The sequence below is a fragment of the Mesocricetus auratus genome, unplaced genomic scaffold (genome assembly GCF_017639785.1).
Source record: "Mesocricetus auratus isolate SY011 unplaced genomic scaffold, BCM_Maur_2.0 Super-Scaffold_100006, whole genome shotgun sequence".
Classification (NCBI taxonomy): domain Eukaryota; kingdom Metazoa; phylum Chordata; class Mammalia; order Rodentia; family Cricetidae; genus Mesocricetus; species Mesocricetus auratus.
The window spans coordinates 87550365-87565236 of NW_024429190.1; the positions used below are offsets into that span (position 1 = coordinate 87550365).

At 47.5% G+C, this 14872-nt stretch overlaps 1 protein-coding gene across 9 annotated transcripts in view; it reads left to right on the forward strand.

The window, feature by feature from the left end:
• Thrb (thyroid hormone receptor beta) overlaps window positions 1-14872 on the forward strand; it is a 355538-nt gene that overhangs the window by 325140 nt on the left and 15526 nt on the right. For all 9 annotated transcript variants that reach the window (XM_040747636.1, XM_040747637.1, XM_013121179.3 and 6 more), the window contains 2 exons: window positions 3264-3469; window positions 12475-12621. In XM_040747636.1, the coding sequence (XP_040603570.1) occupies window positions 3264-3469; window positions 12475-12621 (353 nt within the window). The remainder of the gene's footprint in view (window positions 1-3263; window positions 3470-12474; window positions 12622-14872) is intronic.

Sequence of the window (14872 nt, forward strand, 5' to 3'; positions counted from 1 at the left end):
TTTGGAGATGAGATACTGGCAGAAAACATCATGTCCAAGGATGCTTTAGGTATTCAGAGTTAGATGTTCCCACATGAATCATCCACTGTTGGTTGCTTATTGTATTTTTAGCCCCAAAAATTCTTGTAGCTAAAGCTACACACCCAGTTTTCTAGGTGTTATAGCACAGTCAGTGGGTTTAGACCTGGGTCTCTCTTCCCAACCCTCCATCAGGAATTTACACATCACCTTAGTTATCATAAAACAAGAACTGTGACATTCAGAATATGCAACCTCCCCTCTGCCAGGAATCAGTGAGAATGATTTCCATAGCCGTCATGCTTGTACATCAGAAGTTTCAATCATGAGTTTAGAAGAAAAAGAAAAACACAGGAAAGAAAGAAAAGGCAATGAGAACTTTCCTGATATAAGAAAAAGTAATCCTAGTTTATATTGGTACCATAAATAGTGTTCTCCATGAGAGAATTTATATGGTTTCCTCATAGAGGAAAACTATGGGGAGTGTTTTAAAAATCTATCTTGGTATTGGGCAGGAAAAACTGTCCATCTACACCTCAGGCCCGGGGTATCTTTACATCTAAGGATTTGAGTCCTTTTCTGACCCGAATGTGAATATTGTTAGCTTAATACCAAATACTTACATGTCACTGTTCCAAACCACTGTTATTTACGTAGCCATTTCATTATTTTATGAAGTTTAAGGTGTGTGTAGTTATGGGTTTAAAATGCTCACGGTGCATCTGAACAGTGTGAGTATAAATGTTAAGGTCTTTTACTTGCTTATAAGACATTTTAAAAGGACCATGTTTCTCAACATAAAAATTTCTGCTCAGGCACAGCCAGATATTTCAGCAGATAGAGGTACCTGCCAAACCTGACAGCCTTAACTCAATCCCTGTGACTCATATGATGGAAGGAGAGACCTGATTTCCACAAAGTATCCTCATACTGTGCTGTAGACATGTGCACATCACACGCATACACACACTAAATAAATTAAACAAATCATTAAATAACAAGAAAAAAGGAAGAAGGGATAGAAGAGCAAAGGAAGGAGGGATGGAGGGAAGGAGGAAGGGAGAGAGGGATGGAGGGATGAAGGGAGGGAGGGGAGGAGGGAGGGACAGAAACCTCTGCCCAAGTCCCAGACCTACCTCTGACTAGGTGTGTGGCTTCAGAGCTGAGCTTCAGGTTTCTTGCTCGAGAAATCACCACCTACCCCACAGAGCCAGGACCAGGCCTCAGTGCGTAGCATGTGTCAAATGCAGTAGTGTGACATGCTGGAAGCCTTTGGGCAATGGAGCTGCAGGCATTGTGGGCCTTTAGAAAGTGAACCAAAGTTATCTTGCAGGGCTACTCCGTATTTCCCACATTACCAGATACTCATGTGACATTAATGATCAGTCCTGATGACATCATCCGGGATTGCTTGTGAATTAGCTGGGCACCTTGCTTCTCTTCTTCTTGCTACATCTGCCCTTTACATGACCCACGGACAGTCAGTTGTAGGAACTTAAGGCATGGGTCCTGGTTCTTCCCCTATCTCTACCATGAATGAACTTTGTGTGCGACTTTAGGCAAACCACAGTCTCTGGATACATTCCCTCCTCTGTTAAAAGAGCAGGATGGCCTAGATACTGGCAAGGTCATCTAAAACCTGAGTGTTGGAGATGGGCAGATGACTCAGGGTAAGAGTGCTTGCTGTGAAAGCAAGAATTCCAGAGTACCAACCTCCAGAACCCACATAAAAGCTGGCCATGGCCACATGTGCCTGTAACCCCAGTGTGGGTGGTAGAGACAGGTAGATTTTGAGGACTCATTATCCAGGAGCCTCGTTGACCAGGAGCCTCACCGAACTGCAAGCCTCAGGTTCAGTGAGAGACGCTGTCTCAAAAAATGTGAAGAGGGGTTGAGCAAAACACCTACCACACTTCTCTGGTCTCTGCATGTGTACAGAGTGGTTCACTAACACACACACACACACACACACACACACAATTTTTAGGTAAATAACAAGATGAAAAGGTTATGTACAGGTAAAGGTACTTACCACACAAGCCTATTGATATTCAGAACCTACATGGTCAAAGGAGAATACCAAGTCCAAGGAGTTATCCTCTGACCTGCACAAATGTACCACCTCATATGTGCACACCCCTACATACACACATACATAGTAATACTAATCTTTACACACACAAAATAATACTAATCTTTACACACACACAATAATAATAATCTTTACACACACACAATAATAATAATCTTTAAGTAAAGTAAAACAAAGCCTGAGCCTCTCAGTCTCACCACAAGTCTAGTGGAATGGTCTCGCTGGGAAACTGATCACAGGAAGATAAGTTTCCTGTTCCTTTTCTGCACAAATGCTAAAGCTAATGACTATGTTCACTGAACACTTACAGTTCATTGCCGTAATGCAACCTTGTGCATGAGTGTTATTGATACCATCTAATAAGGGAGACAGGAAAGCTCAGAGAGCCTAAGAAACTGCTTAGAAGTTACACCGCTAGAAAGGGATAGTGTCAGGGTTCAAACCCAAGTCTTTCTAGATTCCAAGTCAAGCCTCTTCATCTATGTCAAGGGAAGATAGGGTACAAAGTCTTGAGAGGCTGGAGAGAATCCCCAACCCATCACAGTCTGCCCCTATAGGAGTCAGGAAGAGTCCTTTCCCCTCCCATCACTACTCCAGTCAACTTCCTGAACTGAAGTCCAGCCCCAGGAATGAATTCAGATAGCAGGCAACTCCATTGATTTGCCAAGTAGTGTGGGTCGTAAGTCTCTGTGCTTCCGTCTGATTTTAGGGCCGCTGCCTTCTGTAGAGCTGAATTTCTGGTGCCCAGGCTCCTTCAAAGCTCTGTTTTGGAAAGTTGGTCTGGGGCACTGGGAGCTTGGCGCTGGGCTCACACTGGGCAGGGTTAGTCAGATAGAAGGAGAACCCCTAAGCCAGTGGTTCTCAACCCGTGGGTCACAGCCGTTTCACAGGAGTTACCTAAGACCATTGGAAACCACAGATGCTCACATTATGATTCATAACAGTAGAAAATTACAGTTATGTAGTAGCAACAAAATAATGTTACAGTTGGAGGTCATCACAACGTGAGGGGCTGTATTAAAGGGTCACAGCTTTAGGGACACTGAGAACCACTGTTCTAAGCCATCAAGCCCAGGGTCCCTGGGGCTCACAACCTACAGTCTGCTCCAAGCTCTTGGTCACCTGCAGTCCCTCTCGCCTTTCTTCCTCCCAGTGGTGCTGGATGACAGCAAGAGGCTAGCCAAGCGGAAGCTGATAGAGGAGAACCGTGAGAAGAGGCGGCGGGAAGAGCTGCAGAAATCAATCGGGCACAAGCCAGAGCCCACGGATGAGGAATGGGAGCTCATCAAGACTGTCACCGAGGCCCATGTGGCCACCAACGCCCAGGGCAGCCACTGGAAGCAGAAGCGGAAATTTCTGGTAAGGTCCTTGCCAGGTTCACTCTCCGTGTTTATCTCCCATTTTCTGCCTCCGTTTGGGGGACCCTGCTGTCCTTAGTGCCCCATTTTCCTGATGGCGCAACTCAGAGAGGCCAGGAGCTGGAACTACAGTCATGCCAGCCTGGGTGCAACTGGTGCAAATGGTCCTTCCCGGAGCCCAGAGAAGCTTCCCAGGCCTCTGACCTCAGGGTGCTTTTCTGTTAATGAGACAGGAAATTCTGACACCTGCTGGTTTACCCTTCCCCCTCCCGCTTCTACCCAGATTCCCAGTGTATACACCCAGCCTTTGAGGCTCCTCCACATGCAAGCCCCCTTCAGCGGAATCTCTGGGAAGAAGGGCCCCAGACCTCAGATCTAAGCTTTTGTCGTTGTTGTTGTTTGGCTTTGAGATTATATTTTTTTTTCGAGATACTATTATTGTTGTTGTTGTTGTTTTAATCCAGACCACAGTGTCCCCTCCCCACGATCTAAGTTTTTATCTGCTGAAGTCAAAATGCTTATCTAGGAATAAAAGCTTGAGTCCAGGGAATTAAATGTAATGATAGGGAAGGTATAGAGACAAGACAGATCTTTTAGGGTCTATGGGTGCTTACTGGATTTTAGAGTGAAAGTCTTGTCAGCCATTTCTCATCTAGACTTCCTAGCACCTTGAGGTTGCTAGAGCTACTACCCCTATTTTACAGACACATAAGCCAAGCCCAAAGTCATATGGATGGTAAGTGGTTAAGCCAGGCCCCAAAGTCAACAGGTCCTCTGGTCCAATTCACCCCACCCACCTCTCCAAACAGACCACCTGCTCTAGGCGGCATCTAGCCAAGACTGGCTCTGCTCTCAGTGTAAGACATAAAGGCTCCTGTGGGTGCCTTGCTGGCAGGCAGACCTGTAGATCTGTCTTACATCAGAGTTGCTCCCCCTAAGCAAGAATCAATAGCGGTGGAATTACCTGTGCACTGCAACGGCAGCATTACTGTGCAGTGGTTTTAGGCTTGCAATCATAGCTACACAGAATGCCAAGGCAGGAAGATTGCAAGTTCAAGGCCTGCTTGAGCTACAAGTCCAGCTTAGGCAACTTAATGAGATCCTATCTCAAAAGTAAAAGCCTGGGATATAGCCCAGTGGGAGAGCACTTGCCCGGCCTGCGTGAGATCCACGGTCTATCCCCAGAACCACAAATAACAGTCATACAAGGCATTTGGGGGCAGGGGGCGGGGCTGTGCATAATCCACCTATCCTGAAATTCTCTCACTGACATGTGAACAGATACTGTCACATGTCACCAGTCCTTTGTTGATGGCCTCTAGAAAAGTCACCCAGCACTCAAGTGATGCTCACGATATGCTAGATTTGAGCCTAAACCCTGCGAGCCCTGCTCTTCAGTCCCTATCCAACCCTATAGGCAAAGACAGAGCACCTCCATTTACAGCGAGAGTTGTATGAGAAGCTTATGGGGGCTCCTACAGTAGATCGTGCTAGAACATGGGAAGCATGTGCAGCCAGTGCCAGGTCTGTCAGGACTCCTCCTGCCTGCCACTCGTGTGGCCTTAAAAGAGGTCTTGGAGGGCGGCAGGTACTTAACCTTTGCCCCCACCCTGGTGTGCCTGTTGAGAAATTCTGAATCAACAGGTCAATTCCAAATCAATATATCTAGACCACATCAGTGCAGGGACCAGCACGCCCACAAGACTGAGTCCATCGAAGTCTACCCTTGCCTCACATGTGTGGACCTGGTGCTCCATTCCCATTTCAAGTCACCCCCAAGGAGTGGAATTCAAGCTGAATTCCGACTCAGATGGAGGAGTCAGGGGCCATTCATGCTTTCATTTTTTAACTCATAGGTGGGATGAATGTAACTAAGCCTGTTTCTGTCATCACCAAGTGTTTCTTTTTCAGAATCTAAGGGTTTATCCTCTGAAGTTATGTGTATGCATGTGTGTCAGTGTGGGAATATGTGTATGTGTGTGTATTGTGTCAGTGTGGGAATATGTGTATGTGTGTGTATTGTCTGTGTGGAGATGTGTGTATGTATGTGTATTGTGTCTGTGGAGATGTGTGTATGTGTGTGTCTGTGTGGGGATATGTGTATGTGTGTCTATGTGTATGTCTGTGTGGGGATATGGGGGGGGTACATGTGTGTATGTATGGGCATATGTGCATGCATGTGTGTCTGTGTGGGAATATGTGTATGTGGGTACCGATGCCCCCAGAGATCAGAGGTGTCAGATCCCTCTGGAGCTGGAGTAACGGATGGTTGTGAGACCCCTAATCTGAGTGTTGGGAACCCAGCTTGGGTCCTTTGCAAGAGCAGTGTACACTCTTCACCTGAGCCATCTCTCCAGCCCAGAATCTGTTTTTCTGTTTAAGAAGTATCCACTGGGACTAGCAGGCAGGCCTGTCTCCAAGCTCTTGTTGAGTTCTTGCTTGTTATCATCTGGTGACGCTGTATCACTATTCTCCCTGGCTCCCGTCAATGAGAGACTATGACAAGGAGGTATAAGCTAAATAAACCCTTTCCTCTGTCGAGTTGCTTTTGCTGAAGGTGTTTTATCACAGCAATGGAAAGCAAAGGAGAACAATATCTACGCACCAAAAGTCCGCTGTGGCCAGGAGGACATTTTCAGGTTTGCATCTCCTGAATGTCTGTGCCCTCTTGGTGTTTAGAGCGCTGCATTCGATTGCATTTATGTGCTGATACTCCACTTTGTTCTGGAAAGGGGTGTGAAGAGGCTTGTGGCCTTGGTCGCACAGTAGCCACGAGGGATGAAGAACCATGTGCTGTCATGGAAGCTGCACTGTTCACTCACCAGGAATGAGTGTCTGGTCCCCCAAAGGAACTGCTTCTTCATTGGTCCCCTAAGGACAGGGTCCAACCAAGTCAGAGAAAAGAGATGGTGGGCTGATCTGGTTTTCAGATTGTATTTCCATCTGAGAAAATGAGAGCGTTTGGCAAATGAGGAACTTTTGTAAAAGCCAAGCAGTTTCATAATGAACTTAAAACCATGCTGTCAAACGCCATCCAAAAGCATTTAAACCGTGTTGTTTTCGTGCTTTTTCAATCTCCCTCAGTCTCCGAGGTTACAGAGATGTTTTCAACAGTGAAGACACTGTTATGAAAAGCAGAAGTGGGCTGAGGAGGGAGGCTTGTTTCTACCCTCCCGGTGGCAGGAAGACGTTGGCACAAAACCCACACCCACTACAGCCTGCTGTTGTCATCAACTGGTGACGCTGTGCCACTGTTCTCTCTGGCTCACCAGAGAGGCTCAGCTGGCAGACTTTCTGTACAAGGATGAAATGTGACCTTTGGAGTCAGGGCAGACCTGTCCCACCCCACCCCACCCCTGACCTGGGCCAAATCGCTGCCTAGTGTCCACATTCTCAGTCGTACAGCGTCGGAGGGGCACAGCCTGGAGCATCAGATACATCCATTGGTGGTCCGTGTGGTCAGATCAGGGGACAAGCATTGTCTACCACCCCAAATCATTCAGAAGCAGGCAGGAGAGCCCAGCTGTGTGGGAACAGACACTGGAGACAAAGACCATGGGTCTAACCCTTCCTAATTGTGTGACCTTGAGGAAGCTATGTCACATACCCGCCTACAGCTTATTTGCTTTGCGACTGTCTCAAATGGTGTAAAATTGGCCTCTATAAAGTACAGCAGTGCCTGGCATCTCGTGCTCCATGCATCATCCACCACCCCTTACCACCGTCACCATCTTATCCCATTCATCCCAGGAAGTCTAAGCCTGGAGTCTCGTCCAAGGCCCCAAGGCCCTGAGTGTCAGGGTCCTTCTACATGGCTTTGTAACGGTGAGAGCAGACACCTGGTGAGCAGAGAGGACTCATCTACCTGGCCGAATCCCGCTCTGCCGGTGCCAGAGAGCTGCTAGGCTAAGCTGAGATGTCCTTGGCTTCCAGCCAGCCACTGAAACAAGGCCAACTGGCCACATCTCCTACTTACCTCCAACAATGCTAAGGAAACCTCATCAGGGAGAGCCAGCTGGCAGAGATCTGTGTAACCCCATCCTCCCCAGTGCTGAGCCAAGACTGATGCCTGCATACACATGTCTGAACCCCTTTTCTGTACCTCTCTGTCTCCACGGCCCAGAGGAGCCAGGTCACTGTGGGTTTCTGAATCCACAGCCAGGGCATCTTACTAAGTGCCCCCACTGAGGACCACCTCATGCTATCACTGGAAGCTTCTCCCTCTGGCTCAACCCTTCCCCCAACACAACGACCAGATGTCTCATCAGGCCTCTCTTCTGTTTGTAGCCCTTCACTGAGCATGGTTTTGTATTTAGATGTTTCTCTCCTCCTGTGGTCCATGGGGTCCAGCATGATGCTTCTCTGATGAGCTCCATACCTCCTCTGGATCTCTCCTCTGTCCTCTGAATTTTGCACCAGGATATTCGATTCTCTTCCCATGGTTCTGACAAATCCCTGATGATAAGCAGCTTCAAGGAAGGAAGGCTTACTTTGACTTACAGTGTGAGGAGACTAGTTCATTGTGGCCGTCCTAGTTAGGGTTACTATTGCTGCGACAAAACACCATGACCAAGGCAACCTGGGAGTGTGAAGGGTTTATTTCAGCTTGCACTTACAGGTAACAGTCCATCTCTGAGGGAATTCAGGCAGGATCCTGGAGGCAGGAGCTGATGCAGAGGCCATGGAGGAGTGCTGCTCACTGGCTTGCTCCCCATGGCTTGCTCAGCCTGCTTTCTTGTAGAACCCAAGACCACCAGTCCAGGGATGGTGCCACCCACAATGGGCTGGGCCCTCTTCCATCGACCATTGCTTAGGAAAAATGCCTGGCCAGATCTTATGGGGGCATTTTCTCAATTGGGGTTCCCTCCTTTCCCAGCTCGTTCCCAAACTGACATTAAAACTCACCTGTACAATGGCCAAGAGGGCACGGCAGTAGGAGCAGGGGACAGCTGGTCCCTTTGCATCAGCACTCAGGAAGCTGAGAAGAGATAGGACGTGGGGACTGGGCAGTGAAACTGTGGATTACCTGCCAGTGCCCTACTTCCCCCATCCAGGCTCCATTTCCTAAAGGTTACATAACTTTCTCAAACAGCGTGCCAGCAAGTGTTTGCACAAGTGAGCCCAAGAGGAACATTTCATATTCCAAACACAACTAGTGGCTCCTCCCTCTACCTCCCATGATCCTCCTTTAACCCCATGGACAACTGTCACCTTGGCATTCTTCAGGACAAAGCCCTGACCACTGTGCTTCTCAACCAGACCTTGGTACCACCCATCTCCTGGCCTTGATGGACTAACGCCATCTCCAGGCTTATCAGTAACTGCAGTTCTTCTGTGAATTTATTTTTCTTGCCTATCCTCGATCCCCCCTCACTACAATGCAACTTACCTTGTGAGACATTGTTCACTGCTGTAATTTCAGCATTCAGAGTGAGATCCAACTCATAGCATTTACTTGAGATGTGCTGGCAAGTGAATATACGAACAAGCATACTGTCTGCCCTTCAGGCAAAGGCCTGGTACACAGTAGGCAAAAACACGAAGGCTTAGTCCTTCCCCTTTGAGAAGTCTCTGTCTTTGATGAGTGCCTAGATAACTATGAAAAAAATAAGAGTAACATGTTCAGCACCAGGATAGTGATACCCACTGGCCACCAGAACTGTGCAAAGGAGGTCAACATCATTTCAAATGAGGTCATATCAAGATGTCTAGGAGCAGACAGGATTTGAGTTGGGGTTTGCAGTAGATAGGATGAGAGGTTGAAGTAGGAGCTTCAGGGGAAGGGAAGAACCAGGCAAAAGGCTGCAGTAGAAAAGACAAAAGCAATTTGTGGGGTAGAGGTGGTAAGGTCAGATGTGCTGACCCAGGTGGTCCATTTAGGGCAGAGAGGACAGAAGTCAGTGTTACTGTTGGAATGCCCTATGAGCAAGCTCAGGGAGCCGGCAGGTCCAGCAGGCAAGGGCAGCAAAGCACGTGGGCACACCCCAGAGTCATCACTGGTGCTGGAGTTTGGTACTGAGGCACAAATACTGGACATAGGATCAAACCCATTTCTTGGTACCCAAGGCCCTAGTCACAATAAGGTATCAAACAGATCCCAGAAGAACCCAGTCCTTGTGGGTGAAAACGCCACAGGGAAATTACATGGGCATTTGCAAATACCAGATGGCAACTCACCTCCTTTGCAGATTCTTTTTCCTAGTACCTGAGATCCATTATGGAAATAAACCTTGATGATGCAACAGAATGCTTTTTTTCCACTCTGATGTTTGTTTCCCAACAGAAAAGCTGTTCCATCTGGGCTATAATTTTACTGTTGCCATATTCTCTTGCATAATTCTCCTCCTTCCTTCAAATTGCTGGTCACAGGAAGTGATCCCATTGCTTTTCTTCCCACAGATAGAATGAAAACTAGTGGGCATGGCACTGACCATTTCAATACAGTCAGATTAGTCCTATCTAATGGACATTTGAGGGTCAGGCTCAATTCCCAGCACTCATATGGTGGCTCAAAACCATCTGTAACTCCAGCCCCAGAGGATCCAATACCTTATTTTGGCTTCTATAGTCACTAGGAATACACGTGGTACACATATATGTGCAGGCAAAACATCCACAAGCATGAAAAATAAATAAATAAATTTTAAAAATAAATTAACATTCCTCATCATCATCACCATCTAGAAAGCAACTGAAGAAGTCACCCGACTTCAACCTCTGGCTTCTACATGTGCACATACGTGCATAAGATACACAAACGCATATGTATACACTCATACACACAAGCACATATATAAACAAAAATGTATTATTTCTGAGGTGTGTGTGTATGTGTGTGTGTGTGGTATCACTACTTTTCACTCAGAGCTTCCCACCATGTCACTATGTGGCCATGCTCATTTTAGCAGCTGGTCTTCTGACGAGCTTGTGAAGAAGACAGGGAGGCAAAAGTGGCCTCCTGATCAGGGCAAGAAGGGATTATCCAAGCCAACAAGATTCTCAAGATGCAGGCAACAGTGGCCTCAAAATAGGCCTGATGTACATTTTCCCCCAGCTCAGGCAATGACAGAAAGTAGGACAGGAACTGTATACACCATCATTCCATCTATCCCATCTGTGTCCAGAAAAGCCAGATACCATTGGTTATCCCAGAATATCACCATTCACTATGAAAACGTGACATAACCCAGATTCCATCCATTTGCTACCAACAAAACAATCAAATAAAACACACACACACACACACACACACACACACACACACACACAGATGGACCCATGGAAAATTTCAAATTGGCCAGCACTGCCCACATTTTCTGTGGACACACACATTCTCAGAATCCTTCCCCGGGCTTGCAGGGACTGTGGTTCCTGAGATACTGGCAGCTTGAGGGTAAGAGTGATCCCTGTGAGATGTGACCACTCTCAGGATATGAGAGTAAAGATGGTTGCTGCAGTGGCCCATGCTGAACTTTGCTCGTTGACTGCCTGGCATCCTCAGAGGGGCCCAGACGACCAGCAGCAGCACATCCCAAAACCTCCGTAGAAAGACAGATCCTTTAGTCCTGCTGGCTCTGGATCCAGACATGAGGGATGAGGCATAGAAATCTGGAACACAGTGAAGTTTGGAGCCACAGGGTCCTGTCTCGGGCTGTGGGCACTGTTGTTGTGACTACTCCATGGATTCCTGCTGTGAGCAGTGGGCATTGCTGTGGCTACTCCACAGAGTCCTGCCGTGAGCAGTGGGCATTGCTGTGGCTACTCTGCAAATAAGGAGGGGTAGTTCTGCCCCACTCTCTGCCACCTACCCCCACTCCCACCACTTGGTGTCTTGAGAAATCAAGTCTTGCTTGTATCCATTCACTGTAGCATTAGACAAAGATGGCCCACCATCCCACAGCCATGGGTCTCTGATCTCTTTGGTGACCCAGCTCCGGGAGGATGCTGGAAAGCCCTTCTGTTTCCCAGCATCAGAAAGTGGGCAGACGTTATAGAGCTGTTTCCCTTGCCTGCTTTTGGGCTTTTCTCAAGGCCGAAACTTCTGTGAGCCACTTCTGTGATAGGAAGTGGAGGCTGGCATGGGTGTGCTGTTAGGCCACACATAAATGGTGGTTGTTAGCGTCATAGAGGCTTGTCCTCATAAAAAGTACGGAGACAGCACAAGATACCCTAGGGGAGCTAACAGAACGCCCACTGAGGACCTGTGATGTAGGGAAGTCTACCATGCACAAGTCACCTGGGACCAGGCTGAAACTATGCTTCTGAACAATCAGGTCCAGGGAGGGCCTGAGAGCATCCCCAAGTGACAGCCACACCATTGTCCACTGAGAAGCTCAGCCATGGATTGTCTCTGAGCAAGTAAACAGCAAAGAACTCTGGGGACATTACAGATAAGTAAATGTCCCACCATACCATAAGGTTTGCCCAGCTTGTACAACACAGTTTCCCTACAGTGGGCTAAGAGATAGTCCCTCTCAGTGATCAGCCAAGAACCATCAAACTGGACCCAACGGGAAGGAACCTGAGCTCTAGGCACTGAGTCAGAAGCAAGAATGTGAACCCTAGAGTTTACTGTGCGCCTCCATTACTGTCCTCACTGCACACTTTCCCAACACAACCCCCAAAACACACGGTGTTCTGAATGTGCCATCCCAGTGGCCTGGAATTCCCACCACCAGGCTTGAGTGTGACCCCTTGTGCCAGCACAACAACCCAGATCACTATCCGGCTTCCTCCTCCTCCACCTCTTCCTCCCTCCCCCCTCCCTCCCCATCCTCTTCTCTCTCTCCCTCAACAGGCCTGTGCACATGATCCCTCATAGCCTATTAAAACAATGGCCAAGGCATGCACAATTGCTCAAAGACGTAAATAATGTGAAAGGTATTCACTTTGTCAACCCACAGGGGCACCTGGAAGTGACAGGTCTTATTTCCCTGCTGTATGAGCGCTGTGCTAAACCAAGGTTTCTTCAGCTTTGCTGAAATTGTTCTCACTTCTCCTCCTCAGCCGGAAGACATTGGACAAGCACCCATCGTGAACGCCCCAGAAGGTGGCAAGGTCGACCTGGAAGCCTTCAGCCATTTTACAAAAATCATCACACCAGCAATCACCAGAGTGGTGGATTTTGCCAAAAAGTTGCCCATGTTTTGTGAGGTGAGGACTTGGCTCTTCCTTCTGGGCCACTTTTCACGATTGCTCCATTGGTTGCCAAGCATGCAGGGTATTGTTTAACAGTTATCGGCAGAACTTCATGGAGAAAAGCACAGTCCATGTAAAAAGAGGATGCCTGCAGGGCTACTGCTCAGTGGTAGAGTGCTTGCCTTGCATGCATGGCCTAGGGTCTGTCCCTACTGCTGTCAAAAGAAAAGAAAGGCTGGCCCTCCAATTGTGCCTTCTCTCTTCGACTGTCACTGGGAGAGAGACAAAATTAGCTTATTGAGTAGGTTGCCATGGTCTGAACTTACATCTATTCCCCTTCTACAGAATATTCCAGAGATATGGCTGTGCAGTTGATTCTTAATCCAAAAGAATGGAGCTCAAATGGCCCTCGCAGTCAAGACTCTCACTTCTCACTGACTCTGTAGAGCTCCCTCTTTCCTACAAGCTCATTCCCTTGCCCCTCTGGGGCCTGGGAAACACATCCAGCTTCCCCTCAGAGACACTTCCTCCCTCACTTAGCATGCCTCCTTCCCCGCCTCACCTTACTTCCTGCCTCATTTTGACATCAATCTTGTAGCAAGTGAGAACAGAACCACTGCAGGGTGTGGGCAAGAACCCTAACCGTGTGTGTTGGTGTCTTCTGGCCTGAGTCACATCACCCTTAGAATGAGACTTGCAAAGGTGTCTCTCAGGGCACGTGGGATGTTCAGATCAGACTACACATATAAAGTGACAACCCTCTGCCCTGCCTGAATGGCAAGCACTGGACACATTTCAACTGCCAATGCTTCCATTTCTTCTCTCTGTCTCTCTAGAACTTGCCAAGTAGGCTAGGCTAACCAGCCAACCAGCTTTAGCAGTCCACTTGTCTTCCTCCCCTGCCCTGGGATTACAAGTGGGTGTTCAAGTTCCTGGCTTTAAAAAGTAAAACCTGGGGGTTCTGGGAATGAAGCTCAAGTTTAAGCACCAGACTGTTTCCCAGTCTGTTTCATCAGGACATTCCATCCAGCCTCTGGCTAACCCAGTAGGGCTGGTTGTGTCTTCTGGAGAACTTCTCCCTTTGTGAAATTCTGTTACCCTCACACCTTCAAGAAGGCCCAGAAAGTTAGCATGTGGAGACATCACAGACTGCAGTGAGTCTCTTCTGTAAGCTGTGAGAGTGACTATATTCTACCTCAGCTGAGAGAACCAAGTCTCCATGTCTAGGGTGCCCATCTGCTGCCTGAACTTCCAACTCATCTGTGTTGTGTGTTTGCAGTAAGGACAGCCCAGCTGGAATGAGAGTGACTCAGATAATGGACTGTGAAATCTCTTAGTGCCTGTTTCTGAGTGTCCATAGTAGCCAGACCAGAAGGACAGAGCCATGGCTGAGGGTAGGAACTGAGACGGCAAAAGCATCTGTCCTTCTGGACTTTGACATTTTTAATTAACATTTATGAACATTCTAGACAATGAACAAAAATAGTACATGTTCTAGTTTCCTTTCTGTTGCTATGACAAACATGATCAAAAGAAAGTTGGGGAAGAAAGGGATTATTTGGCTTCTACTTCTAGTCATAGTCCATCATTGAGGAAAGTCTGGGGAGAAACCAAAGGCCAGGAACCATGAAGGGATACTGCTTACTGTTTCACTCACAGGCTCATACTTAGCTAGCCTCTCACATAGGCCAGGACCACATGCCTGGGGAATGGTGCTGCCCACAGTGGGCTGGGCCCTCCTACATCAATAAACAATCAAGACCATCCCTCACAGGCATGTCCATAAACCAACCCGATGTGGATGGACACTCAGTTGAGTCTCTTTTCAGGTGACTCTAGACTGTGTCACACTTACAGATAAAGTTAGCAATGGTAATCCACAGCCACAAAGTAGTATTGCCAACAGCTGGGAGCAGATGTTGATCTGATGTTCACATATTTACACACGCATGCAAGTGCACACACATACACACACACACACATGAAATATAAATTTGCTAATACACCAAGACCTACTTCCTACTTATAAAACTGCTCTTTAGTATTTTATTAGAGAGATGGGCCTAGCTATAAGGATTCATCTCGTGAACATATTGAATCCTATAACAAACACCAAGAATTAGAATTGTTAATCTCAATGGCAGGATATCATTTAAAAATCCTTTTACAAGTTGACTTTGATGGTCCCATGGCATTCCAAAAATCTGCCCACCATCATCTGGCTCATTCTCATTGGACCTTCCGTCCGTTTCCTTTTATCATTAAT